This window comes from Colius striatus, chromosome 8 (genome assembly GCF_028858725.1).
Source record: "Colius striatus isolate bColStr4 chromosome 8, bColStr4.1.hap1, whole genome shotgun sequence".
Classification (NCBI taxonomy): Eukaryota; Metazoa; Chordata; class Aves; order Coliiformes; family Coliidae; genus Colius; species Colius striatus.
In genome coordinates, this window is record NC_084766.1 from 1,133,207 (window position 1) to 1,160,861 (window position 27,655).

A 27,655-nucleotide genomic window follows, 5' to 3' on the forward strand; every position below is an offset into this window, starting at 1 on the left:
ATCTTGTATCATGGCTTCCTTTCTGAAAACCAGCATTTCTTAGTGTAGCATCCCCTCAGATGGAAACAAGAGTAATTTTCTTTCCTTGTTTCTGTTTAGAGTGGGGGGGAAGAGACCTCATAGGTTTGAGACTTGAGGGAAGAGGCTGATAGATTTTAAATGAAATAATGTTATAAATCAAGTTTTAATCAGTTTATTAATCTGGAGTTTGATCAGTATTTATGCTGGTGCAAGCTGGAACAAAACCACCTGCCCAGTCACTCCATGACTGACAGATGCTGCTGATAACCATTCAGGACTGTGAAAACGACAGCTGATAGTTTGTGTTTGTTGCAATGGCAACAAAATCTCTAGAAAAGGGCCTTAACACAGTAAGTATTCTTGTGTTGTGACCTTGCGTGTTGTAATGCCTTTTCTCCTAGGTGCAGACAACAATTTATATCATCATGAAATGTAAACTAGATGGTGAGGTGAAAACTGAAGTCGAATTCTTTCCAGAGAATGCATCATCTGTGCGTGTGCTGGCTGAGATGGAGAATGAGTACACCATCTCCTTGGAGGCTCCAAGTAAGCTCAGATGAGTTCTCTCCTCCCCTCAGTTCTTCTTTTCTATCATAACCTACCTGTCCTGAAGAGTGTCAGAGGGATAAGGGTTGGGAAGCAGGAAAACTTGTGGCTGGGAAATGTTGAACTTGCATTTTCATCTGTGATACTTTTGTGACGAAGAATGGGATAGGCTGCTGCTTTTGGGGGCTAAGCAGTGGACAGGGTTGCAGTTTGGAAGCACCTCAGTGGGAGTTCTGTGAGCAGACTGCAGCTTGTAAAGCATTTTGAACTTCACCACCACCACATTAGCACTGGCAGGGCACCAAGAGAAGTGCCAGTAAATAACTGCATGACTGTAACAGCCTGTGCTTGGTGTGTGATGATCCCTCTGTGATCAGAGCTGACTTGTCTTTTAATTTGGAAATGTTCTGTCACTCTAGATGTCCACATTTACAAAACTGTGTGGTGTCTAAACTTTAGGCTCGCTAAACTGGAGGGGCAAGATTTCAGAGCCTTACAGATTGACGGTAGTTTCCAAGCATGATTTTATTTAATCTACTTTGGTCCCTCCTTTTGAAGAGCCGGGTTTAGAGACTGCTCCAGACAAAGCAGAAACTGTTTGTGTGATCAGCTGGCATCTTCTCCAAACTTCTGTCCTCAGGGTATTTGATTCCCATTGTTTGCTCTTAACAGTGACTTCTTCTCTGTCTTTTCAAAGATTTGACCTCTGGGACAGTGCCTCTGCAGATATATTCCGGGGACTTGATGGTGGGAGAAGCAAGTGTCACCTATCATACAGACATGGAGGAAATCAGCAGTCTGTTGGCTAATGCAGCCAACCCAGTAGAGTTCATGTGCCAGGTAATGACTCCAGCAAACAGCTGCTGTGGAAACCAGCTCTTAAAGAGATTAGACAAGCAGACATAAGCAAAAGTGCTTGCCACGAAGTAGCTCTTCTGAAATGTTGAAATGCAAGGTTGTTTGGGGGTTTTCCCAGAACCTTAGCATTCTCTTTTAGTCAAAGCAGTAGTGCTTTTTCTGTCTGTGGAGCGAATAACTGGCTATCAAAAACTAACAAAAAAATGCAGTGACTCTACACTCATGTTGAGACCTGGATGACTGGAGAAGGTGGGAATGATGGGACTTCCCAGTCTTTGGCTAAGAACCAGTCCAACAGCTGAACCCAGAGTGCACACCTGGACAATTAAAAATGGACTAGTTCATACTTGGTGCAGGAGTGACTCCTCATTGGAAGTTTGAGTAAGATTATACCTTTCAGGGAAGGAAGAAGTAAATTTTCTGTGCTTCCAGTTGCATGAGTGACTTTCTCATTGTACTCAGTCTTTTTGTGGAGTGTAGAGCTCTCATCCCCTCAGATTAACGATAGTCTGTTTCTGCACCAGGAAGCTATTCATGTTTTTTGCTTGACCTGAACATTGCTACCTTTAGTGTTTATACCTACTGTTTTCTGATATGTGCTAAATAAGGAAACACCTTCCACGCTTCTCCAAACAAAATCACTTTCCATTTATCTCTAGGCCTTTAAAATCGTACCCTACAGCATAGAAGCCCTGGACAAGCTGTTGACTGAGTCACTCAAGAAGAACATTCCTGCCAGTGGCTTGCACCTGTTTGGAATCAACCAGCTGGAAGAAGAAGATATGACAGCAAGTAAGTTGAAAGACTTTTGTTCCCTTTTGAAACTTCATCTGTATCAGTTGTTTCACCTTGCAGTACCATAACACTGCAACGTGTGGTACCTGCACAGGCTGGCTCAAAAACCTTGCCTCTCAGCCAGGAAGATGCATTTCTGATGATGCCTATAGAAGGAGAATTGTCAGTTCATAGAATGGTAGAGGTTGGGAAGGGACAGGTGACTTTTGTTATTGCATGCATCAGTCTCACTTCTTGCACTGTGACAGTTGTAGCTGTGTAGACAGCTTCAAACACAACCAACATGAAAAGATGATGCTTCTCAAAATGCCTCCCATATTTCCTTCCTCGTTCTCCCTGTCCCATGTGGCATTTCTCCCCAGCCCAGTCCTTTTGCCCCAAACCTGTGACTTTGCTCTAAGGTGCACAGTGGGCACTCAGCAATTGGATTGTGGTTGCCCTACAGCGACTGGATCTTACTGAAGAGACGATCTAAGAGGTCCTTGCAAATGTGTGATCCTGTGTACATTAAGCTAATACAGTGCCAGATCCTCTGCTAAAGATCATAGGACTTAAGCCTGCAGATGCACCAGATTCCTCAGTTAATTTGTACAGAATTGGCTTTGGTTTGAAACTAAAACATGTAGTGTGTATGTGGTTTTCAGGGCTTTCACACCTGCTTTGGTCTGTGTGTTTGCTGGGCATTTTATTCCTTGCCTGCTGGCTTTGTTGGTGCTAAAGAGAAACTCAGATTCTAACGGGCTGCTGTTCTCTCAGATCAGAGAGATGAGGAGTTGCCAACGCTGCTTCACTTTTCTGCAAGATACGGGCTGAAGAACCTCACAGCCTTGCTGCTTACGTGCCCTGGAGCGCTGCAGGCCTACAGTGTGGCCAACAAAGACGGGCACTATCCAAACACCATAGCAGAGAAGCACGGCTTTAAGGACCTCCGCCAGTTCATTGATGAATACGTGGTAAGAGGAAGCAGCAGTCCTCCTGCATGGTCCCACAGCAGATGTGGCCAGCGGCATCAGGCTTGGCACTTGGTAGTGTTGGGGCAGGAGTGATGGGGTGATAAAGAGCACAATGTGCTGTGGTAGGATATCAAAGACAGACATCAGCCACGCTGAAAGCTTCCAGGCTGGAGAGTTGGCTGCATCTCTGGAACTGGGGAAGAAGAATATCTTGTACTGCTGCAACTGGTCAAAAAGACTGTGTGCTTGTGACATAGCTGGGGCTCGGGGAGCAGGCTGAGATGAAGCTTTGCATTTTGCTCCCTTGCATGGTTTGGTGAAGATCTGCCCTTCTTTCCCAGTCTGCACACACCCCCAGCTCTGTAGCAAATGTAGGAGACAGTTACATGTATTTCATGAACAGCTGCCTGCTGTGAGGTTTCCTGTTAATCTCACAGCAAAGAGTCTGTGAACTCCCACTCTGCCTGTTATGTGCTGCTGCTGAGGCCAAGAAATTGAAACAGAATCTACACCAAAGCTAAAACTTTGCTTTCTTGTAAGTGTTTCACATGCAGCAAGCTTTTCCCCTTATGGTCAGCTCTGCTTAACCAAAATAGCCTTTGAAAGCATTTGTGTTTTTAGGATGAGCTTTGTTGACGTTCTAGGAGTTTGCAGACATCAGGTATGACATGAAATTGAAAGGTGAGAGGCTGTAACTGGCTATTCAGAATGTGTCAGCACCAATTTGTTTCACCTTCTTTCCCAGTTATTCCAGCACAGATCCTGAAGGCTGGGCCCAGACAGCTGTGGTGGGGATTTAACTCCTTCAGGCTCCTCTGAGAAGCCTTTGGCTTTGGGAATGGGCTGCTTTTAGCAGATTTTTTCCATTAGTGCTGGGAGAGTGAGATGTATTCTGCTTGCTTTGATCCTCCAGATTCTTTATTTAAACAAGACCTGAACGTTTATTTTCTTGCCCTCCTGCCTCTCCAGGAAACTGCAGATATGCTGAAGAGTCACATTAAGGAAGAGCTGATGCAAGGCGAGGAGGATGACTCCGTTTATGAGTCTATGGCTCATCTGTCCACTGATCTGTTAATGAAGTGTTCCTTGAATCCTGGCTCCGATGAAGAGCTCTATGAATCCATGGCTGGATTTGTCCCCAGTGCCCCGGAAGATCTGTGTATGTATATCACAGTCACAGAATGGTTTGGGTCGGAAGGGATCTCTAAATGTCACCTTGTCCAACCCCCCTGCAATGAACAGGGACATCTTCAGCCAGTTCAGGTTGCTCAGAGCCCCTGTCCAAGAGGCCTAAGCTGATCTCTCTTGCTAAGGCTCTTTCCCAGGGTATGCTGCAGGTTGGTGCAGGTTGCACGTAGATGTCACTTAACATTTGTCAGTGTCACTCACTGTAACAAACAGTTGCTGAATAGCAAAAATGGACAATGGAGACATCTGAGAACTGCTGCCTCTCTTCTCACTAACCCTTCAGACCAGCTTTCCCCAATAGTCTCGGGAGAATATGGAGACCTTTCCTGTGACACTCAGAGTTTGCGGCACCACCTTCTTGTTGCTTCTGCCTCACCAGCCAGCTATGCAGCAGGTGGGACAGAAGGTGTCACTGACAAAGCTGAGCTTCCCTTCAGCTTTGGTACATGGGTGAGGTGTTAGGGCTCCTCTCTATGCAAGACAGGCCTGTCTGCAAGAGGGTAGTGAGGTGGGAATCGTCTTCTAAGAAGAGCTGATTAGTTGACGGATTTGACTACATTGACTACGTGATAGAAAACAAACCCTGTAGTGTATTCCAGCACTGCTGGTTTAGTAACCCTGCAGAGCACTGCCAAAACTGGGAAAATACTGTTCCCTCCACAGAGAATGAAAGGAACTTTGCACACCTGTCACGTTCTGTTCTGCCTCCAGTCCATTATGCAGTGGCTTTCCTCTAGGCCTGTGTTTGCTAAAGGTTCATTTCTAAAAGCTATGTTAAGAATAGTCAAGGTGGCTGCAATGTGGAGTAATGGCTCTACAGAAAGCTAGAGGTCTGTAGCACTGACTCTTTATGATGCTCACGTGTCAAATCCCTGCTTCCATGTGGTGCAGCAATACTGAAGTGGGTGTTGTATGGGCTTGATGGGGAGCAGATTGGCTCCAGCAGCACATGATTGGGCACTGACTGCAGGGTTACTGCAGAGCTGCTGCTGTGGCTGTGCTGGAGGGTTTCCTGGGAGGTGAGGGTCAGGTTGGGTGCATTCACATGACTGTCAGTGGATCTCTGACAATTGTTGTTTAAGAAATCCCCACGACAGTCTAACAAAACAAACTCTTACTAATGTATTGTTAGCCCATTCCCATCATCTCCTCAGCTTTGCAGGAAAGGAAGGGAAAGGTCAGCAAATATTAAAAGGCATTTCTAGAAAAAATACTTCATATTCTTTCATTAACCTGAACCATCTTGTTCACATAGTAATAGATATTTCACAGTGTGCCTCAACCATTCACTTACACCAGTGAGCCTCAGCTCTCCACTGGCATCACTCTTGGTTCTGATGTTTTCAGGAGCATGGTTGCCTAAGGGTTTATTTTATTTTTAGGGTTGCAGTGAGGCTGAGTCTTTCTTAAAAATATAACTTGTGATGTCCAAACACTGACTTAACAAAGTGTCTTATTGTTTGTTGTCACTCCTTTCTCAAAGCTAAATGATCATCTGACCCTCTACACGCCCTCCAGTCCAGCTAATTAACTCAGCCAGCTGTTTTGACTTGTATCCAATAACAAAACAAATACTGTCTTCTGTGTTGTGGGCAAATTGCCCTCCATGTCTTGTTTTGCCAAGTCACAGAGCTTCCACTCAGTCTGACCTCTTGGGAGCACTGTGCAGAGGCTCAAGCCTTCACCTGGCCAGCACAGTAATCCTTACTGCCTGCTTGGAGCTCTGTCAGAACTCCTCAAAGAGCAATGTTAGTCACCCTCAAGCGCAAGCACCAGGCAGCTGGCAAAGATTGTGCAGAGCGGACTCAACCTTGCAAGAGCCCATTTTTGAGGCAAATGTCAACTGCTTGGGTTCCTCCTGATTTTCACCACAAGCAAAAGGTCCAGTCAGAAATGGTACATAACTCTTGTCATGCGACACGGTCTCACGTGTTGGGGGGCATAATGAACGGCTTCGTCCTTCTCTTTGTTTTCAGACGTGGAGATGCTTCGCTCTACACCAGACACTGCAGCTGCTGGAGATGAGGTTTCTCTTACTACCAAAGACTCAATGCTCCGCAAGTTTTTAGAAGGTGAGACCTGTTTGGAGAGAGGGGATGGAGGGAGCACAGCTAAAGAGTTTAAATGGAACCTGAGATTTCTCCTTGATCTGTTAAGGATAGGAGCTAGTCCACACTGACTGACAAGGACAGCTTTGCCTTAATGGGTACAAATGGGGCACAACAGAAAAGGCTGCTCCTGAGATGAATTCACAAAGAGAAGGGATTTCCAGTTCCAGTCCCTGCCTAGCAGTGAGTGCAGGCACAGCAAAGCAGCCAGCTTGTTTTTCTGACAAACTCCACTCTGTTGTAGGCAGCAACATGGATGTGCCAGAGTCCGAGGAAGGAGTTAGCCAGCGGTACGGTGAGGATGTGTACTACTCAGTGGAACAAGACAATTTTCCCCAGGAAATGGCTAGCAGACCTCCAGTTCCTGTCCCAAGACCAGAGTCCAGCTCTCCGCAGCCAGACAATGAATTGTACATCTCCAAGAGTGAGTTGGGTACCAGTACCTGAACTGTAGAGCTGTACAACGGCCTTGACGTGGGCTCTAGTGGCTGAATGAATGCCAAGTAAATCGCTGTAGCTTGGAGACCCCTGGTTTATTGGGCTCTGGAGCTGGTCTACCTTTCAGATCCAGCTTCAGGCCTGTTTTTCATCTTCTGCCTAGTTTCAAAACGGGGGGAAGTTATATCCTGAGGTCTTGGCCTGACCTTGCTCTTAATGAGAGCAGCAGGATGACAAATTAGCCCCAAACAGTGTAAACAAATCCAACTAAACAGGAAGGATCCTGATACTATAGGGACACAATCGAGCTGATACATTGAGACATTGCTGTTCTGTAATGGTGACCTTGATTCAATAGCATTTGTACAGGACATGATTCCATACCTCAATGCCTCCTGCTGAGGTGAGGCTTAATTGAAATGGAAAAAGATTGTGCCTCTTAGCTTGTTAGGCAGTTTTGGAAATCTTGGTCTTATTTCACAAACATTGTAACAAGAACTACAGTAAGGTGTGGGAAGGTGATTGCAGTGACTCCTTCCCCCTGTGACAGCACTGTGGTGAAAGCATGTCCGGATTTCACTTGAAGGTGGCTGAGCTAAATTATTTGAGGTCAATAGAAGAGGAGTTCTGATGTATGACTCCTTATCTTGCTTTCTTCAATGGACTTAGTAGGGTAACAGGAGCTGTAATGCAGTGCAGAGTTGTACATGCTTCCCATGTTTGTCCTTGCTATTTCTGTCTTCATGAGATGCAGATCTAAAGAATGTTTGTTTTACAGTTTTTGCACAGAAAGCTCAAAGACCTGAGAACCTCTATGTCCCTAGAGGAAAGGTTAAGAAAGGTAAGTCAGAAGTTCACCTTGAGAATCTTTCCAGTAATCCAAAGGCAAATCTGCTGAGGTAGCTTCATTTGTATAAAATGTGACAGGAGCCTGTTTTATGAGGCTCTGGGGATAATAGTTCCACATGAGTGACCCAGCCTTTCTGACCTTATGTGGCATTGGAAACTTTTTATAGCTGCAGAGTGTGAGGGGGCTACCATTTTGTCATATACTGTTGTGGAGTTTATCCTCAGTCTGGATGGTAATGATCACTGAAGCCCTGCCTGCTGATCATTATTTCCTGGGATCTAACCTTTAGTGAACCCTTTGCCATTGACCTCTGCAATTCCAAAACTATGCCGTTATTCTTTCACCTCTTATCCTGTGCAGTACCAGAATGCCAGGAGCCACGTCTGAGCTTTTATCTCATGCTTGGGAACTCATGATGTTGTAAATGAGTTACAAAGGCACGCTGTCAGTAGGATGAGTTTTCACCTCTCTGTTTCTGGAGTTGCACCCACAGGTTACCTGGGAAGGACAGAGCTTTGTGCCTGCCACCGTGAAAGCTGTGTTTTGTGCATTGCTGAGAGAGGGTTTTTTCACTGGTGAAGCAGAGCACATTTGGTGCTGTTCACTTACATGTCTTTAAGAACAGAAACTGTCCTTGTGACGTATTTGCATACAAGGCTGTTGGGCTTGTAGCCCTGACAAACAGCAGGGTGGCATAAGGACAGAACACTTCTGGTTAGGGAAATGTTCAGTCTGTAATATTGGCTTGTTTGCATCTCTGCTGTGTGAAGGATGCTGGGGTTTCTTTGTATGCAGTCAGGAGGGCAGATGCCTCCAGTTCAGTAATACTTCTGGTGATGTTCTCTCTTCAGAGACCGTAGTCAGGCCGGTGAGGGACCCGTCTCAGTCAAGCATATATGATCCCTTTGCTGGAATGAAAACCCCAGGCCAGAGGCAACTGATTACGTTGCAGGAGCAAGTGAAGATGGGCATCCTCACGGTTGATGAAGCTGTCCTGCATTTTAAGGAGTGGCAACTGAACCAGAAGAAGAGATCAGAATCCTTCCGGTTCCAGCAGGTACAGACTTGCTGCACTTCTCAGAAACACAGCTCTCTCTCTAGGTGTCACAGACGAGCACAGCTGTTCAGTGGGTACCTGTCTGTTCTGAATGTAGCAGGAAGGCTGCTAACACAGTCCCCCAGCTAGCAGAGTTCTCTCCTGACACGGAGGGGCTGTGCCCATGCAAGCAAGTGGCTGTTTTACAGATCTGTTTTGTCTTGCAGTAGTGTTATTACTTTTCGGAGATCTGTACCCTAGGAATTGGGCCAAATGCAGTTGGCTGCCTACCTGCTGGCAGGGGGCTTCTGTGATGAACATTTAGCTTGTCAGTTCCCATCCATTTTGGATCCATGGAGACTTTTGTGTCCCAGATGGTGTATTGGCTTTAAAGTCCTGTCTTGTAGATGGTCTGGGCCCTCCCTGAGTGTTTGACAGCTCCAGGACTTCCTGTTCTTTGCAGCTGGGCAAGGTCTAGCAACAGAGAGTAGTGGAAGCACAGTGTTTGGGTGGCAGAGGGAGTCATTACACTGGCAGCAGCAACAACAAGACTGGTGGAACTAGCAGGTGTGGTTTTTAAAATTCACGGTTCCCTCTTTAAAACCACTGCCTGCTGCTTTTTGTTCATGCTGTGGCAGTCTACTCTCACACCTGAGATGCTGGTCTCTGCTGTATGCCACTGTTCTGGGTGCTGTCAGAGCAAAGCCAAGACTTTTCTCCCCCTGATTCTCACTTGGAAGGATCCTCTCTACCCAGAAACAGAGGAATCCCTTATTCAGTCGATAAAGAATGCAGTGTCACTTCAGTAAGTGTCTGTAGCAGTGGTGTTCTCTGTGCCCTGCCCCCTGAGCAGGTCTCAAAGTCTCTGCTCCAGATCTTGCCTCAGGGTGCAGCAGCTGCTCTGTCTGCTTTCCCACCCATTCAGGGATTTCCTGCTCTTACATATGTACATATTTCCTTGCTGGAAGAGTCGCCTTTGGGTTTTCCCCCCACTTTTCCTTACTGTAAGGTGCAGTATGCTGGCACACAATGGTGAAGAGACTTTGCTCCCAGTTACATTTCTAGGTGTCCCCTCTTGCTTCAGTGGGGACATCCTGACCTCTTTCTGAAGTTCCCCACGCTATGGGATGTGTGTCCTCTGTCCCTGCAGTCAGAATTATCTGTTCATTGGTACAGAAAGGACTGTGCAGTTACTTGGTTGTGAGTCTCATTTCTGTGTCAGTGTCACAGTGGAAAGAGAAAATAGAGGGAGTTCTGAACCAAATGTGCTGCTTATCTGTAACTGCCAGTGACTCTGCGAACTTGAGCTTAACAAACACAATGAACATCTGAAAAGAACTTGACTTCTGAAAGGTACACGTGGATTTCTGAAGGGAACACATGAAAACCCGTTGACATGGTTTGGACCTCAGGCAGGTCTGGCAGGCTTTGTTACAGTGTGCTTGCAGAGTTCACTGAAATACGATGGCGTATTGTGAGGAAGCTGCTCACCCTCCTTTATCCAAAGCCCTGAGGAGAATATCCTTTCATGTTTTCAGGAAAATCTGAAGCGGCTGCGGGACAGCATAACCAGGAGGCAGATGGAGAAGCAGAAGAAGGACAAAAGTGCAGGTAATGGTCCCCAGTTTGATGTTCTCTGATGATGACACAGCTAACAGTAGTAATAGACTCCTCAGGCAGAAATGTCTCCATGTGTACTGTAGCTAGGTTATGCTGTTTCAATATCCACACCCATGAGCCTGTTGGCTAGCACACAGGGAAGCTGCTGTGCTCCTCAGTGCCCACACTGGGAGAAGGCTGCCCCCTCTGTGGAGTGAGTTTTGATTCATTCATGTACAGTTATGATGGCTCTTTTGTGACTGTGTTTAACTCTGTTCTCAGGTGCAAAGCTGTCTCTCAGGGGCAGTGCTTGCATAGGCCTTTCTGAGCTCTCCCTCTGCCCTTGCAGATTTGGAAATTACAGTACCCATTCGACATTCTCATACTCTGGGGAAACCAGAATGTGGAATATATGAATACACCCCCAGGAGAAATGTTTTCCCCCCAAAGAACGAGTTAAAGAGAGGAGACTGGAAAACAGAGAGCACGTCCAGCACAACAAGTAAGCAGATTCTCAGTCTTACCCTCTCTGCAGCAAAGCTGGATGGAAAACGCTTCCCCAGCCTGACTCTGGAGTCAGCTCAGAGGACAGAACTTTGGTTCCTGAATCCCAGTAGTGACACTGCCACCTCAAACCTTGCATGCCTCAGGCTGGCTGTTCTCAAAGCTGTAAAAGCAACTCCAGGTGCAGCAAGTGGTTTGGGCATCTGGTGTCTGCATCTCTGCAGAAGGAGAACCTGAAAGCTGTGTGAAAGGTTCCCTTGAGCCTTCTCAGGGAAGGCATATCACCCATCTTCAGTTCTTGGAAGTAGATGGCAGCTGCTGTCCTAGGAGAAAGGATGTTCCCTCGCTGTGAGGCTCAGCAGGCACGGTTACATTGCAGACTGGGAACCAGTCTCTACTTGTCATTTCCTCAATTGCTGTAAGTAAAGGACAGCATTTTTCACTGGTGACTCTGGGACCTCTTGAGAGACTTGGACAGTCTGTACATTTTTGTTATCTTGGGGTCTGATTAGGTTTACTTTGTGCAAATGAACTCCCTGCCTTCTCGCTGTTGCTGCAGACTCAGCAATTCTTGAAGAAATCATTGAGATCATTTTGGTCTTCTGAAGGGCAAACTTGAGTCCCGGTGAGGTTACTGCCTTTGTGGCTCTTGGCAAGATATAGCTGGCCCACATCCAGAGTAGGTGCCAGAGGCAGCTCCCTGAGCCACTGGCTTGTATACAAGTAACTGTGAGAGAGATGTTGACGAGCATGCAGAGTTCACTGTGCAGCTCAGGGCTCTTTCAGTGGTGTGATGGTGAGAACAGACCCTAACACAGTTTTTGCCACTCTTAAGTGCTGCTGGTTGTACCAGCTGATGATGAGAGTTACCTCACCAAGGCCAGGGAGGCACTGCATCTTATGAGGAAACCTCTCTAGCCTCCATTTCAGTGTATAAGTTGCTGAACATCGGTGTGCCAGTGCGGCACAGCCCTGTAGAACATGACGTGCTTCTGAGTGAGGCCAACCATAGCAGTGGAGGAAGTGTTTGAGAGTTGCTGTCCCCTTCAGAGATGACAGCACTGATGGCAGGAGTGCTCCCTGCTCCCAGTCCGTGCTGAAGGCCGTTTGAACAAACTTTTGTCATTTTGTTTTAGTTCTGAAACAGACTGTGAAACACTCCTGTGATGAATTGTTAAGAGGGAAGGCGGTGAGCATCTCAAGCAGTCGCTTGTGCTAGGGCTGAATGTGTGGCAGTGCTCAGAGCCATCTGCCTCCACACAACTGTTACGGACATGGGGACTGATAATTGAAACACAGAGACATGTTTCACACTTGTGAAAAGGTTTACCTGATTCACCCAGCTGATACTGGCACTGGATCCTGTCAGTTAGCTTATGGCTGTGAGTATTTAACCAGAAGGCCAGGCTTCAGCAGGGCAGAGGTCTGCTGGGGAGCAAGCCAAACTGAATGGTTGTCCCTCTGGTCCCTGAAAATGTGACAAATAACAGTGAAAATGAATGAAACATGTTCAGTGATGTGTGCAAGAGCCTCAGTGTGAGGTTAGGAGGAGTCCCTGTGTGTGATGTGCTTTGCAGCCACATCTCCAGGGTTTAATAATCAGTTTGATTTCTCCCGCTTTCTCACGCCAGGCAGCGCAAGCAACCGCTCCAGCACCCGGAGCGTATTGAGTGTCAGCAGCGGGATGGAAGGGGACAGTGAGGTAAGCTCTCACCTCTGCTACACACCACACAAAGGCAAAAGCACAGCTCAGGGATGGCACTGCATTTGCAGAACAGCCAAAAGTAGCCACTCCTCTTGTGAAGCTGACACAAACCAAATTCTGCTGGTCTGTGACCTCTTTTCTTCATTTTGTAGGACAATGAAGTCCCAGAAACAACTAGAAGCCGCAGCCCAGTTGCCCACCATGCAGAGAGGCTGCCTTGCCCAGAGAGGCTGCCTTGCCCAGAAAGGCCCCCCAGAGTGCCTCCTCGAGGTGCAAGCAGGTAAAGCTACAAAGCAGCTCAAAGCTTTTAACATGGAAGGCTGGGGCAGAAGGCAGGGCAGGAAGCAAATGCGTCTGTCAATAAAATTTACCAGGCTATTATCCATAAACACACAGAGTTAGGAACTGTGAGATCCTTGTTTCTTATCTGTAACGTGGTTTCCTGTTGGTAACGTGCCTATTGCAGTGCTGTGGCTGCAGTTCACATGCTGCAAGGGGCAGCAGGATGGGAGCACACAGTGCTTGCTGGAGGAAACTGGCATAGTGGAGCAGCATATTGCCCCTGGCAGAGATTTAATACTTGATCCTCCTGAGAAGATCCCCTTGGAACATACAAAGTGTAGGGTGGAGAGAATTGCCTTTTGGCATTCCCTTGGGTTTATTTTCCCCTTTTTTCAGACCTCAGGTCTCTCCAAAGCACACCTGTTGCGTGTGTGATTGGCCTCAAAGTAAGAAGCGCACGGGTTTTAGCAAAGCTGTGGAGGGGTTTTGCCTTGATTTCATCAGACCACCACGAACTTAAATACCTTGTAAGCATTCCTTTAGTGCAACCAGTGCAAGTCTGTGAAGCCCAGGCCCCAGAGTCCAGCCCCCTATCGAAGTACAGATGCTAATAAAATGCTGCAGCTGTTAGAATAGTAATTACTAATGCATGGGAGCAATAGGTTGTGTATGTTGCTCAGCTCAGGCAAGAATAGAGCTGGAACTTCTCTGTAGTTAGTTTGGAAAACACCCCCACATATTTTGAATCTTTTAATCTCTTCCTATTGGTCTTCATCCAATTTTCAGGATAAAGCTACTATACTGTCAAAGTTCTACCCTGCCCAAGTACTATAGCATCTCTTCCCAGTAATAGCAGAACTACTGCAGCTGAAGAGCAGAAGTAACTTGGACAGGAGCAGAGCTCTGGCACCTTGGCATCTGCTCTGCTGCTGACTCACTGATAGCCTGGTTTTACATGGCTGCTGCTAGCACAGTATTTTCAGATGTGATGTTACTGCATGCAGTGTGTTGTTCCAGAAACCTCTTCTCTGCTGTTTTTTAAATGCATTTGTATTCTCTGTCTTTTTATAGGCCTGTAAGCTGTGAAGGCTTTTATCCTCCACCTGTGCCCCCAAGAGGTCGCTGAATCTCTCACCATCTGTGCAACAGGAGACTTTTCTCTGTTACGTGTGTTTGTACAGATATTTTTAGGTTGTTTTAAATTATTTATAAGAGAGCCAAATGTTTTCTTTCCCTTCTTCCTCCATAAAGATCTAGTGACTTTTCCCATGATTTTCACTGGCACTGCTTGGCCTTCTATAACTTTTGTGCTTGGAAAGTTTTGGTGCTTTGGGACTGTGAGACAAGTATCATGGTTGGGAAGGAGAATGCTGCTGTGTGTGTTGGCAGCTCTGCACCGACGTGAAGTTTCCCCTTGACCAAGAAAAAACACATGTCCTCAAAGAAACGTTCAAAAAGAGACTAAATCCTGATAAGCATTGTTACCAGCCCCCTCCATACAACCTACAAAGACTGGAAAACGTGCTGGAAAAAGAAAACAAGTTGTTTGAAGACTTTGTTTGAACGACGCTCGTTACAACGGGAGCAGGTGAATGTACTGCTGTTTGGAGTCACGTTGGGTATGGACATCCTGACCTCTCAGCAGGTGTAGAGTCTCCCTCCAGCAGTCATTAAACCACGGGAGGATGAGAAGTTGTCTTTATTCAAGGATTTAGCACACAGCCTTGGAAATGCCTTTCCCTTTCCCCTTCCCTCCCTGGAGAGGACAGACATTATCAAGGTGGTGTGTGCTGCCTTTAGCACGGACATTCCCAAGGCAGCTGGTAAGGGACCTTCTGTATTAAAAACAACTGTACTTCAACCTTTTGGGGAGGGAGTCTGGTATGTTGCCACTTGAAAGCACGTGACTGACCTCTGGGATGAGAGGAAGGAGTCGGCAGCGGTGCCGTGTCCATTGCAGAAGCAAAAGCAAGGTGTTTCTCTCTCTGCTCTGCAATAGCACAGTGAGTCTCCAGTGACAAATGCACACACCTCACAGGTAGCAGCCTGTAGCTGGGCTGCTGCAGTGAGCCAGGCAGCCTGGGGACTGTGTCCTGCTTGCTCTACTCTTCCTTTCTAGCCATGTGAATGTGCAACAGCTGTGCCCAGCCTTTTTTTCTGCCTGAAGGCAGAGTTTAAGGAGAGCTTCCTGGTTTGGCTCTCTCTGTGTTCCAAACATGGAGACCATGTCAAGCAGAAACTCATTTTGATTCCTCATCTCAAGGGACTCCAATGATGGGAGTGAGGTGGTTTGGGGGCTTTGTTTGTTTGCTTGTGGGGGGTTCCTTTGGTGATTTGGTTTTTTAGGGTGTTTTTTTCCTTCTTGTAGACACTGTGCAATCTTCTGTGCGTATCCTGGCCCTCAGGAGGACAAGTGTAAAGCTCTGGTTGTCCCTGAGTGACACAGATGGGAATTCTGCAAGATAACATTTAGGGTAGAGAACAAAGCATTATGACCTTCTTGGTTTTCAAGCCATTCCCCCTCTTCCAGGCCTGAGAGAGACATAGATACACCTGTATTATGTGACCCCTCAGGTACACGTCCAGCCACATGAGCTCCCCTTAGTCTGTCAGAGAGTTGTAGCTCCTTTCTCTTGCAGGGTGGCAAAGCCAATATGCAGAGCTGCAGGAGTGACAGAAAGCAGCTGTGACTCAGCCAGCACTGCATGAAGGTGGAGCAGGGGCTATTGACAGAAGCTAAACATCATCAAGACGTTAAACTCACAGGCTCTGACTCCAAATGTGGTTCATGGAGCCTCTCCTGTGGATGACAGGGATGCAGGTGTTGTGCTGCAGGCCTATAGCTACAGAGGTGACCTTCTTTCTTTTGTCACTTTTAAAGGACCTCAGTGCCTTCTCTAGTAACTCTGGCACTACAGGCTCTCGCTGACTGTTGGCTCTTTGTTCACAGTAGCCAGGAAAATGGTGAAGTGGAAGCTGCCTTCCTGTGCTGCTCATAGAACAGAACAAAGTTCCCAGCACTATTTAGTCAAAGTGGAAGCAAGGGAAGTGGTAGCATGGGTAAGTCAAGGAAACAGGGATAAAGAACTACAGCAGGAAATTCTGTCACACAGGCTTTGGTGGGCAGGAGCACATTGCTCCCTGCTTTTGCTCAAAAGCTCCCCATCTCCCATGTGCTGGCTGCAGCTGTGCTCCAGGGCTTGGAGCTGTGCTGTGATGAGAGGGATTTCTCTGCTTCCATATCTGCCAGGCACAGCCTAAGGTAGAAATGTTGAATATAGAGAAACCTGTAACAAAGCAGGAAGGGAAGAGCAAGCTATGAAAGGATGTCTTGCACAAGCTTTCCTTTCAAAGCTGTGGGACTGAAGCAGCCCAGAGATCCATCTTCCCCAGCTCGGTTTTCATTCTGTGCCCTCTGCATGCAGTAGCCAACTGCCTGCTGTGGGAGGGGTTTGTCTGAGCTGGGGCTGAGTGTTTGCCCTTGCACAATCCTAGTAACAGGGGTGTGGACTGGATTTTATTGCCAGTACTGCAGTGAGATGGTTTAGGTCTGAATTGCTGAAGAGCAGCTCATAAGTAGCCTTTTGGTCCCTCTCCCATTTGCAGCTTAGATGCTTCCATAGTCTGCCCTGACCTCGCATACAAAACCAAATGCTTGTGCCTTGGAGGAGAGGGCAGCTGGGAAATACTGTAAATGCACTGTTCAGTGCTTCTGCACTGTGTAAGGGGAGGAAACTGAAGGTGCAGCTTCTTAGGCATTGCAATCTTACTTTCTCCTTGTAACTTCTCCCAGGTTAGCTCAGGACCTTATTGACCAGCAAGTGCAGCAAAACTATCCCCCTATCAGAAGGAGAGAAGGAGCAGCACAGAACAGCAGTTCCCTGTCAAATGCAGGTACAGAGCTGGGATGCAGGCAGAGTGCCCAGGTCTCCTGCAGGCCAGCAGCAACGAGCCTGCTCAGCCCCCAGAAGGCAGGTCCTGCCTTACTTTGGTTTGAGTTTAAGCCTCTCCTGGCTCACTGCATGGAGCCCTCCTGTGCTGCTGGCAAGTGTGTGCTGTGTGTTGCTTCCACCCCAGGTGGGAAGTGCACTGAGACTAAAGCTGAGAGACCAGAGAGGAAAACTGCACACCCCCAGATTGGTGGCTACTCAAGAGTATGCTTTGGGGCAGAGATGGGAATGAAGGGTGCTTCCTTCGAACATTGGAGCTTGGGGACTGGACACATAATAAAATTGCTGGTAAAGGTAAAGGGATGGGCCACCTGTAGGGGCATCACACAGTTCAGCCAGCCCAGGTGGCAGCTGGCTGGCCCAGGGAGAGTGTTTGCTCTTTGCACAGCATCTCATACAGCCTGCTGCAGCAGATGGCTCTGCCTGGCCCCCTTGTTGACTCACAGACTTAAGTACTGAGTAAACTGAAGATGCTGAAGCCTCCTCTGCCTCCCAAGGGTGAGCTACTCTGGTCTGGGCTGAGATGCAACGACTAGGATGGAACATATGGTGTTGCAAAGGCTGTCTAGGGTTTTGTTGTGCCTTGTTGAAAATATGAACAGGGGTTTGAATGGGCTTTGACAAGTCTTTGTGCAGGGACTTTGCCTCTACTGAAACAGGCAGGAGACTGAATGTATGAACTGGAAAAGGCTTCACATCAACGTGGCTTGTTACAATATGCTCAGGGAAGGTTGCCTGGAGGCGAGGCAAAAGAGCTTTTTGCGTGGATGTGGTCAGTGGCAAGCAGGGAGCTGTTTTTACATGGTTGCTACAAAGCACAGACGGCATGTAACAGCGCGGGGTGGCTCCTGCACTCAGCTCCTGGCCTGCCCTGTCTCTTGTTGGCTTGTGCAATGTTGGGGAGGACGGTGTTGTTACTGTCCCATCGCTGGATGCTTCATACCATGAGCCCTGGGCACTTCAGCATTCCCCTCTTTCTTCTGCTCATGCAGCTGGTGTAGGAAACGGGCCGTGTGTTGTGAGGGCAGCGCAGGCAGCCCTGCGGCCCCCAGCTCTCACTGCTGGGTTCTTTTGTCCCATCACCGTGCTACAGGCTTGTCCACTATCAAATCACTGCATCACTTAGAGATAACTGAGCTTGCCCCCTCTCGTGCTGCGGGCCACAGCACCCTGCTTTGGCTATAAATCGTGGGATCAAGCAGAAGCACAACTTCATTTCAGCAAGGCTGCAGTGCCCAGCGTGCAGTCACTGCTTCGTTAACTGTGCAACAACACTCATGGAATCACGGAATCCTCGTGCTGGAGAAGCCTTTGAAGCTCCTGTTGTCACAGTTAACGCTCCTCTGACACCTCGAACACCGACACCGCGCAAGAAGAGGTACATGGAACACACGGAACACATGTCTGACTGTTCCTTCACTGCCCCCCAACCCCCGACCCACGCCAGACGTCACCCCAGGGAGAGGCAGATGGAGCTTTCAGCCCGGGGCGCTTCTCCAGGCGCCGCAGGGTGAGGGCGAGGCAGCCCCGGGCCGCGCCGCGCCTGCACCGGGCCCCGCGCTGCGCTGCTCCGCTGGCTGCCGAGGCGGAAGCCCCGCGCTGAGCGCTGCCGGCGCCGCCGTGGCGTGTCGGCGCCGCCGTGGCGTGTCGGCGCCGCCGTGGCGTGTCGGCGCCGCCGTGGCGTGTCGGCGCCGCCGTGGCGTGTCGGCGCCGCCGTGGCGTGTCGGCGCCGCCGTGGCGTGTCGGCCTGGGATAGCCGCTGCCTTCGCGGGCCCTCGCGCTCCGCTTGGCCCCCGCCGGCCGCCGTAGGGCGCGGCGCTTCCGGCGGCCGGGCGCAGGACGTGGCCGGGCGTGGCGGAAGTGGCGTCGCGGCCCGGCGGCGGCGGGGCCTGCTGGTGCGCGCGCGCGGGGGGACGCCGAGGCCCGAGATGGCGGCGCCGGGGCTGCGGCTCCGCGCGGCCGACGCGCTGCTGCTGCTGTGCCTGCCGCTCTGCCTGCCGCCGCGCGCCCGCGCCGACGAGCACGAGCACACGGTAAGGCGGCGCGGCGGGGCGGCGGCGGCCCGGGGCGGAGCGGGACGCGGCCTCCGGCCCACGGGGCTTTCGCCTCGGCTGCTGCTCTTCGCGCCGTTGCCGACGCCGCGGGGCGAGTGCGGCGCGGGGTCGAGCCCCGCTGCGGCCGCGCCGGCGCGCTCGGAACGGCTCCCGGAGGTTCCCGATCCGGGTCGGACGTCCCGGAGCCGGCTGGCGGCGTGGCGGGCGCGGCCGGGCGCGGCAGCCGGAGCGCCTCACGCCTCGTCCCGCAGCAGGGCAGGGCAGGGCAGGGCAGGTCCGCGGGCTTTGTTTGGACAGGGCGGCCGCGGCTTCCGGGAGGATGTTTGCGTTCGCCTGGGAGCTGAAGCGCCCTGCGGCGCGCCGTGACAGCTCGCGGCGGGACAGCCCCGCGCTCCCAGAATGCTGCACACCCGCAGCCGCAGCTCGGGGCACGAGGGAGGCTTTCCCTTGCCTGAGAGGAACCTCGAGGAGGCAGGTCCCAGAGCTCTACCAGTTCCTGGGCTGTTTCCCTCGGCCTGTGGTGTTTGAGGGTGGAAGCCTGTGCTGAGCAGTGCTCTGGAGTGGCTGAATACCATCCCTGTTGCTGTTCGAGTGGAGGGGTTTAGAGTGTGTCTGTGATTAAACGTCTGAACTTCAGTGCTGATGAGCAGCCTGGCTGGTAAACACTTGCTGAGTTTCCTGACGTGGCTTACTTTATGTGTGGTGTGGGGTGGGAAACTTGGTCAGTGTTTTGGATAAAACTTGCCACTACTATTGACAGGTTTTGCCTGAGAAAGAGTTAATCAGCTGCCCAAGTCCATGTGTTTATGGGGTTTGATAAACTGCTTGGGAATGGCTTGGCTTTGAAAGAACTTTTTCAGCGCTGCAGCTAGTGTTGGGTTAACTGCACCAGCAGCTAGGAGCTCAGTGAGCTCACTTGAGTCCTTCCAAGGAACAGGTACTCTGAGCTAGCTTAGGATGCGGTTTTGTCGCTGAACCTGTCTTTGGGGGTTGGGTTTCTGCTGAGGAGAGATGGTTTTCAGCACAGTGCTGTGTTTATTTTAAAGGATGCTTGACTTGAGGGGATTCCTAATTATTCACTTGGTATTTGGCAGTCTTCTGGGGGAAGAGGGATTTCGTAAAGCTGCCGTTGCCTTTATCAATTTTTAGCTCTCCAGAAATGAATTCTGATGGTTTTTAGGACTTCTGAACGATTGCCTAGACAATTACCCATGGAAACCCCAGATTTCCTTTTGCTGTGTCGTTTTTACCTCTCAGTTGCTCAGCTTTTCGGGCTTCTCCGTGTGTGTCTCGGTTCGGTGCTGCCTTTGGCTCGGTGTCCGGTTCAGCAGCGTCACGTGGTGGGTTGGGAATAGTTGCTGGAGGAAGGCAGGTACCTTTTTTTGGAAGACTGTGCCCCTGCTTAGTTATTTGGATACTTTAACTCTGTTCAGAAGGTTGGGGCTTTAATAGTGTGAGTGAAACGTGGACAGGGTTTTGTAGTAACGCAGGGACTTTGAGCTGAGGAACCTGGCGGAGGTGTTCTTCAGCTGCTGCATTTTGCTTGGCTGCGGTTCAGAACGTGACCGCCGTTGGGAGGTTAAATCTGTCCGTAATCAAAGTGCTTTATCACCTTTTGAGGGAGTGGAAGGCAAAGAGTAGTACCCTGATTCAGGACCTGATCACCTCCAAACAGAGTTCTTTGTTTGACTCCTGGTGGCAGGACTACACGCCACAGTGTGCTGCTGTTTAAGGTTTGACGTGCAACTGCTCGTGCCTGAGCACTTCATCGTGTCTGCATGAGGGTGTGTTGCCACAGTCTGCTTTTAACTGCCAGGGTACAGGGCCTTCTCTGTGTTTGGCCTGCTGAGTGCTTGCAGGTACTGGCTTAAGGTTTTAACGCTGCCTTAGCAGGTTTGTTTTTGTTAATTCCCATGCTGCTAATACCCCATAACATCTGATCTTTATGAAATAACCTGTGCTGTGATATGTGTCTGTGTTGAACCGGCTGTTAGTGTTTTGTCTGTGTCCTTTCTTTTATAACCCTAGGACTGCATAAGCAAATGCCAGAACAGGTGACTGTGAGAGGACTCTGCCTGAGCTGTAGGACTATGAGTGCCAGTGCTTCTGGGGACAGGTGCTGGGTGTGGATCAACACCTCAGCCCTTTAGCTTAGATTTGAATGAGTGTTTAAGAAAGCTGTCTGCATTTCCTTAGGTGGAGAGGAGCGTGAATAGATGGTATGAGAGAACGACTTGGGTGTCTAAAATCAATAGTAAGTGAAGAGGAATCGGGATTTGACAGAGCATTTAAAGTGTGTGTTATGAAAAGACAGGGCAACCTCAGAGCACAACAGAGCAATGTATCAGCAACTGTCTGAAAACCTGTCTGCTGGTTTCTTTAACTTCACGCTTCAGAGTGTGTTGTGCACCTCCTTTTGGCCTGTATTCTGGTAATTGCACCGTTATTAAACAGTTGCAATTTAATGTTGCTTCAATTTCATTGTCAGTGCTCTGTAAACATGGCAATGCAAACATTTTAAGCTAAACAACCCCCTGCCTGTGCTGCCTAGCAAAAGTCCTCGTTGAGAACGACTGAGAAATGCATTTTGGTTTGGCTTTTAGCCTGAGATGTATGTTAAAGCCCTGAAGTCGTAAAGCTAGTGTGAAATTAGCATGTAAAATGGTTCAGTGTGTGTAAAATAGATCTTTGCATCCAAAATTGTGTGCAGGTGAACAGCCTGGTTCCTATTGGAAGTCGTTCTCGTTCCGTTCCGAGGAGGTGAAATAAATGTCACGGAAGCAGGACACGGTGTGCCTGGGCAACCTTGTGCATCTAGGTAGTGTAGCAGTGAAAGGACTGCTTGTACAACAGTTCAGACTCTGATGCCTGTACAGTTCTAGCCACGTTTTGGTGAGGCCTAGGGTTCAGAGGCAGATGAAGAGACATTCCTAGAAACAACTTGCTTTATCGAAAGGAGAGCACGAGGCTGAAATCCACATAAGTAGATTGTGGATGGGAGCTGCAGATGTTGCTATCACAGTTGCTTGATAAGTAAGAATATCTGTAAGATACTGGAGACTAGAAGCCTGGGATATTACTCACCAGTTGAGTCTTAGGTGCTGCCTCTCTTGCTTCTTGTCTTGCTTCTGCAGCTTTGCTCTGCCAATAACAGATAAGGTTGCTTCCTTTTCCCCTTGAAGATGTGCTGGTGTTCAAGGAACTGCTTTATGGAAAGGCTGAGCTTGAGAAAAGGAGTAAAGCTGCATACTTTCTGAGAGAAACTATCTTGATGTGAGTGTATTCTGCAGAATCATCACTTCAGATTGGGTAGTTGTGATCCTCTCTGTGCCTCCATTGGTTTTGTGTAAACGTTTTCATGTCACTAACCTGCCAGTCTCGTGTCCTTCTCTGCAGCCCTCCATACACTGACTTGAGCTACATTTCATTGTTTTACAGAAGCAGCAGTTTATTTCTAGGGCTTCTGTGCTAATTTGTATGGCTGTGCAAAGAGAATATTAAGCTTCTTTCCACACCACAAGTGCCCTGTTGGGTAACAGAAGTGAAAGATGCATGCACTGTGCTGATGGTAGTCCCAGTGTTGCCGATCTTGCGTGGTTTCTAAACCATATGGACCTATGGAAGTTGCCTTTGTATGAAAGGCTCAAAGTGGCACAGCCACCAAGCCTTCAGTAGTTGTGTTGCCATGGGAAAAAGTCCATGCTTGGCCAGGTCAAACAGTGCCCAATTGGTGCCAGTTCAGTGTTCTGCAGGGGATTAGAATGGCAATGTTGCCTTGCTGCCAGCGTGGAGGAGTCTAACGTGAGTTTAGGTGGCACATGTGGGACTTCTCTGTAGCCCGGTGCTCTGAACAGGCAGCGTGACCATATTGTGCTGCTTTGGAACAGATGTCCCCAGCTGTGAGGAGCTGATACCTGGTTGCAGTTGAGGTGCAGACTGTTCCTCCATCCACCTGTGTGACAAGTGCAGGAAAGAAGTTGCTGAAGGTTTGCCTCTCGTGGATCAGGCCGTAGGGCGTACCGTGGGTCGCTCGTGTTGGTGCTGAGACGTGCTCGGGCAGCCCCTCTGGGTTTGCACAGCTGAGATACATCATTTTATACTCGGTGTCGTTACTGACCTTACTGAGCTGATACGAGGCTTGGTGCAGATACAGAGGCAAAGCCAAACTTGCAGTACTTATGGAACAAGTACTACATGCTTCAGAAATTATAGTCTGTGAACGGTATTTAAAGCTGTCTCTTGCAGTCTTCTCTCGTATTTGGAAGCAGTGAGTTCTGGCACCCTCACCAAGTTGTTAAATGCTTGTGTCTGTGGATTTCATTAGGTTCTCTGAGCTACATGCAATATATTATCCTTTTGTGTGAGCCAAAAGCAGAAGAGCTTGCAGAGATGTACTGGGGTAGAGATTGTATCGTCCTTTTTTGCCATGTCAGTTACCGTGTTCTTAACAGGATGGCCGTGTCCATCTTCTGGCCTGTGAAAAGCTGCCCTGCTGTCATCTGATGCTGTGCAAACGAGTCAGGAAAGAGAATGAAGAACAGAAAAGAGTTTCTGAAATAGCAGCACTTGAGTACAGCAACATAAACCCCTCAGTAAGAGGCTGGGCGCTTGTTTTCTTAAGGAATGGTGACAAAATTGCATTGGCACACAAGTGTAGCTCTAGGCATTGGATTGCTGTCACTCAGATCATCTGGAGTCTGCTCTGCAGATGGTTAATTTTGCTTCAAATGATGTTACCATTTGACATGTTATTTGATTACTGCTTGTCCCCGTGGCCAGCCCCAGGGGTTTACGTACATCTGGCTTAGGAATATGTTTGTTTTTCCAAAAGCCCTATAGCAATGATGGGTAAAACAGAGACTCAGGACCCTTACCATGTGTGGAACGAGACGAGGAAATGCATATTGGAGTCTCTTGAGATACCAGCTACTCTGGGTGGATGTAATTTGTTGGGTGTGTGATGTGGATACACACACCCACACATTGTAGCCCTCCTCCCCTTTTGTTTGTTTGTACCTGACAGGGAGTTCTTGATACTTTTATCAGCTTTTCTGGGATCTAGTGGAATCTCGGCAAGTCAGACAAATCACTTTGCCTGCTGGTTATGTATCAGGAGATATGGAAGCTGTCACTTGGTTATGCAAGTTTACTGTTGCTGGATAACAATTTTTGGAAGAGACCTTGGACTCTCTCACATCCTGTCTCGTTCTGTGCTGCTTTTGGCTAGGAGTTGTTGCTGACTATCTGCTAAGGGCAAGAGGATTTTGATTTGCTCTGCTTGGAGCTGAACAGTTGCTCACCAGCCAATATCAGAATGCTAAAAACAGGAATTCAGGGTTTGTGTGCTGTTCAGCGTGCCTAAGGCTGACCGACACCGATGGAACCAGAGCAGCCTTTTCAGTACGGGCTTTCTGCTGAGAATGAAAGGTGGTGCAATGGAGCTGAAACTTTCTTCCTGTTTTCTGTGGCTCAACATTCTCCATAGTTTGCAGGAGACTCCACATACGCTGAAACAAGATACAAGAGAGTAGTTGAAAGTACTGCAAGGCTGTCAGTGCGCTGACCGACGTCTGAGAGCGCACCTGCGTGCTGTGGCTCCCTTGGAACTGGGGCCTTCTCTAGCAACTGCTTTTCTTATCTGTCTCATGGTGTGATTTTTTTTGTTAGAAGGGGTGTGGTATGTTAGCCTTCTCTCAACCTGAAAGTCCTCACATAGAGGTGACAGAGCAGTCCCATGAGATACTCTGGCTCTTTGTCTTGCCCAAATAAGTATTACTTTTCAGTACGTGTGCTGGCACTTGTTTGTTGTAGATGCTTTGCTGTTGTGAAGGCAGTAATGAAAAAAAGCCCGACACTAACAAACTTCAACCTTGAACTCTTTGATATCACTGACTTCTTGCCTCCAAATTATCCAGCCACTCGGGTGAGTTTATAAGGAATGGGGTATGTCGCGACATACCAAATGTTTCACCTGTTTAAAGGTGAAAGCTCATCTTTGCGATTCAGAATGAGTAAAACTCAACAAATGTAGAGGGAAGAAAATCTGTTTGAGCTTCTACTAGGCAGTACCATGACTCCAGATTCGGGCTGAAGTTGCTTAATCTGTGTTTCATCCTACAACCCTCTTAATTTTGGGAGGGCACTGCTGGAGGGCTGCAAGTCGCCGTGGCTGGTGAGCTGCTGCTGCTGAGTGAGGTGTCGCCTGGGATGACTGAGGTGCCGTGTTCATCTACATAGCTGCCTTGAGCAGATTTCTCTTGTGCTGTTCTGGAATGGCTGTGAGAAGAGAGGAGCTAATAAATGTAGGCTGAATTCTTTGCTTATGTTTGATTTTGTCCTTTTCAGAGCAGACTGTTGGCATCATAGGAAGAATCTGTAGGCCCTGGAGGAAGGGCAGGCATCATGTGATAAGAAACATTCAAAGGCCAAAACTGCTAGTGCAGGTGTTTGAATTACAGTGTAGTTGCATTATTAGATCAGAAAGTGTAACAAGATTTTGAATAAGATGTTCTTAAGAGGTTGGTTTCTGCCACTTGAAGGTGATCTGGTGTAGTTCCAAAAGTGCAGAGGTCCCAACTCTGATTGAGGCAAGTCGGAGCCAAGAAGCTTCGGTCAAGTGGTGGCCAGTGCTTGCTTTGTTCAGGCACTGGTAGAGGTGAGCTCACAGGCCTGAGGATGCTGCCATATTCTATTGCTGAAGGTTGAGCACAACTTGGTTCACACAGAAGCTGGTGCATTACAAGGAGTAATGCTAAAGTGGGCTCTTGGCAAGTTGAGACCATTTTGAAATGGTGTGCAGCTGTTAGAGGAAGAAGCTGAAGACGTGCTAGGCATAACAGACTAGAAAGAGATATGGACCAACTTGTCCCTTGCTCTGTTGGCAAGAGCTGGAGGCGGTATCCTAGTGCAGTGTCTGCTGCCGAGGGGGCCGGAACTGTCATCTTTATCTCTTCCTTCTCTCTCAACTTTCTTTGCAGTTGGACAACCATGCTGCACTGGTAAAACCTTTCTGGTTGCTGGCAGAGAGAAGGAATGTCTGCTTTGTCTTGCTGTGTTGCTTACTCTTTCTTTGCTCCTTCATTATCATTCTTTACCTGTCAGAAGTGTTGTGAATCAGAAATGTTCCAAAGCGTGTGCTCTGCAAACAGGCAGGTTTGTGAAACTGGGGAGTGTTTGGTGTCTGCTGCGGCTCAGAGTTAAATTAGTAAGGTGTTAAAACTTTCTCGTTCGAGGTCACTCACATCAGAGGCTGGAATGACCTTTGGAATGACCTTTGTGCATCCTTGCAAACAAAAATGGTGAGGCTTGTGATTGAGATGATGTGTTGGTGTATGGGAATGGAATTGTTTCCCAAAGTGTGTCAGTTTAACTCCTTGAGTTTAACTTTTAAATGCCTCATCTGAGGAATTCACTGCATTCCACCTGTAGCTAATTATTTCCAAGTTAACCTGTCAGTGTGACTGGAGTTTCAGATTAAGTGGAGTGGAAGAGCCTTTGTTCATTTGTTAAACAGAGAGATGCAGAAGTGAGTCGGTGTTTCAGCTATGTGCTGTGAAATAGTTACAGCTGGTTAACATCTGACTTCCCTTTTCTCTCCAACGTGTTCTGTGTTTGTGTATTGGTCATAAAAGAATGCTCCATTCTTCTGTACTTTAAAAAAAGATCAGGGTCTATGTGGTGATTTACAGCTATAAGTAGGCTGTTTACAGTCATAAGTAGGGACTTTCTGCCTTAGAAGTTCCTTTACCGGGCCTCCAAATCTGTTGTGGTAGGTGAATGAGCTGTGCTGGGTGAGAGGCTTTGTAGTAACCAGCAGCGATAGCTCGTCCTGATGCCTGCAGATATAGTGCAAGTAATGGCATCAAATCACTTAATTCTTCTGAGTTCATGCAGTATTTCAATACTGGTAGATGAATGGCTTCAAAGACTTTTCTGTTGCTGAAAAGTTATGAGGGCTTGGAAAAAATTACTGGCTCCTAGCCAAAGAGTAAGTTTTCTTGGCTAACAGTGGCTGTGGGGTGGATGTTCCCAGCAAGAATTCCGTGGCAGCCTCCAGACTCCTTACTGTTGTGTCTTTTCACTGTGAGAATGTTGGAAATGCATCAGAACACAGTCCTTCTGTCTGACTTTTTTGTCTCTCAGCTACTTAGGTGTGCTACAGTATAACTCTAGTGCTTCCTCTGAGGCCTTGCACTCTGCTGGGAACTTTGAATGTAGTTTACACCGTCACAAGAAGGAGAAGGAGTTGCATTTCAGGAATGTGCAGTGTACCTGTCACCGTGGGTAGATTGCCTGATTGATTTGCTAGGGTGTTGTTTGTCAAGAAGTTAGCCTGGCATTTCCCTTCTCTCAGTGGAGATCATAGAATCATAGAATGGTGGGGGTTGGAAGGGACCTTTAGAGATCATCCAGTCCAACGAGACGAGGAGGGTTTTGCTTTTAACTGATGCGTGTTTCCACAAAATGTGTAAAAGCTTTCCTTATTGAAGACTTCTGCCTTTCTCCACTGCTGTTCTCTGCACCTCCTGCTTCTCTGTTAAATTTGCATGAATCCCCCTCTTCTGGTGCTTCAGTGGTAGGCTCTAAAGTACTGTATCATCAACTAAGCTTTTGGTTTGTGGTAAGAAAAGAGGCTGAAAATCTTTTCCTAGGATCCCTGCCACCTGAAGGACAGAAATACCGCACAGCGTTGGTCGCTGTTGCCTGTGCTTGAGCAGCCCTGCCTCGATGCTTAGTATGAATGAGAGAACTTCTGGAGTGCTTTTATT

General features: G+C 48.3%; 2 protein-coding genes across 5 annotated transcripts in view; both read left to right on the forward strand.

The window, feature by feature from the left end:
* The window catches only part of PIK3AP1 (phosphoinositide-3-kinase adaptor protein 1), a 35,711-nt gene extending 20,967 nt beyond the window's left edge, over nt 1-14,744 (forward strand). For all 4 annotated transcript variants that reach the window (XM_062000843.1, XM_062000844.1, XM_062000842.1 and 1 more), the window contains 14 exons: nt 423-567; nt 1,265-1,407; nt 2,085-2,217; nt 2,977-3,173; nt 4,143-4,332; nt 6,338-6,433; nt 6,714-6,893; nt 7,686-7,748; nt 8,609-8,814; nt 10,332-10,404; nt 10,742-10,894; nt 12,528-12,598; nt 12,754-12,881; nt 13,955-14,744. In XM_062000843.1, the coding sequence (XP_061856827.1) occupies nt 423-567; nt 1,265-1,407; nt 2,085-2,217; nt 2,977-3,173; nt 4,143-4,332; nt 6,338-6,433; nt 6,714-6,893; nt 7,686-7,748; nt 8,609-8,814; nt 10,332-10,404; nt 10,742-10,894; nt 12,528-12,598; nt 12,754-12,881; nt 13,955-14,009 (1,833 nt within the window). In that variant the 3' untranslated portion in view covers nt 14,010-14,744. The remainder of the gene's footprint in view (nt 1-422; nt 568-1,264; nt 1,408-2,084; nt 2,218-2,976; nt 3,174-4,142; nt 4,333-6,337; nt 6,434-6,713; nt 6,894-7,685; nt 7,749-8,608; nt 8,815-10,331; nt 10,405-10,741; nt 10,895-12,527; nt 12,599-12,753; nt 12,882-13,954) is intronic.
* Nucleotides 14,745-17,600: 2,856 nt separating this feature from the next.
* The window catches only part of TM9SF3 (transmembrane 9 superfamily member 3), a 34,717-nt gene continuing 24,662 nt past the window's right edge, over nt 17,601-27,655 (forward strand). Inside the window, exons 1-2 of the mRNA XM_062001642.1 lie at nt 17,601-17,605; nt 18,419-18,866. Coding sequence (XP_061857626.1) covers nt 17,601-17,605; nt 18,419-18,866 — 453 coding nt within the window. The remainder of the gene's footprint in view (nt 17,606-18,418; nt 18,867-27,655) is intronic.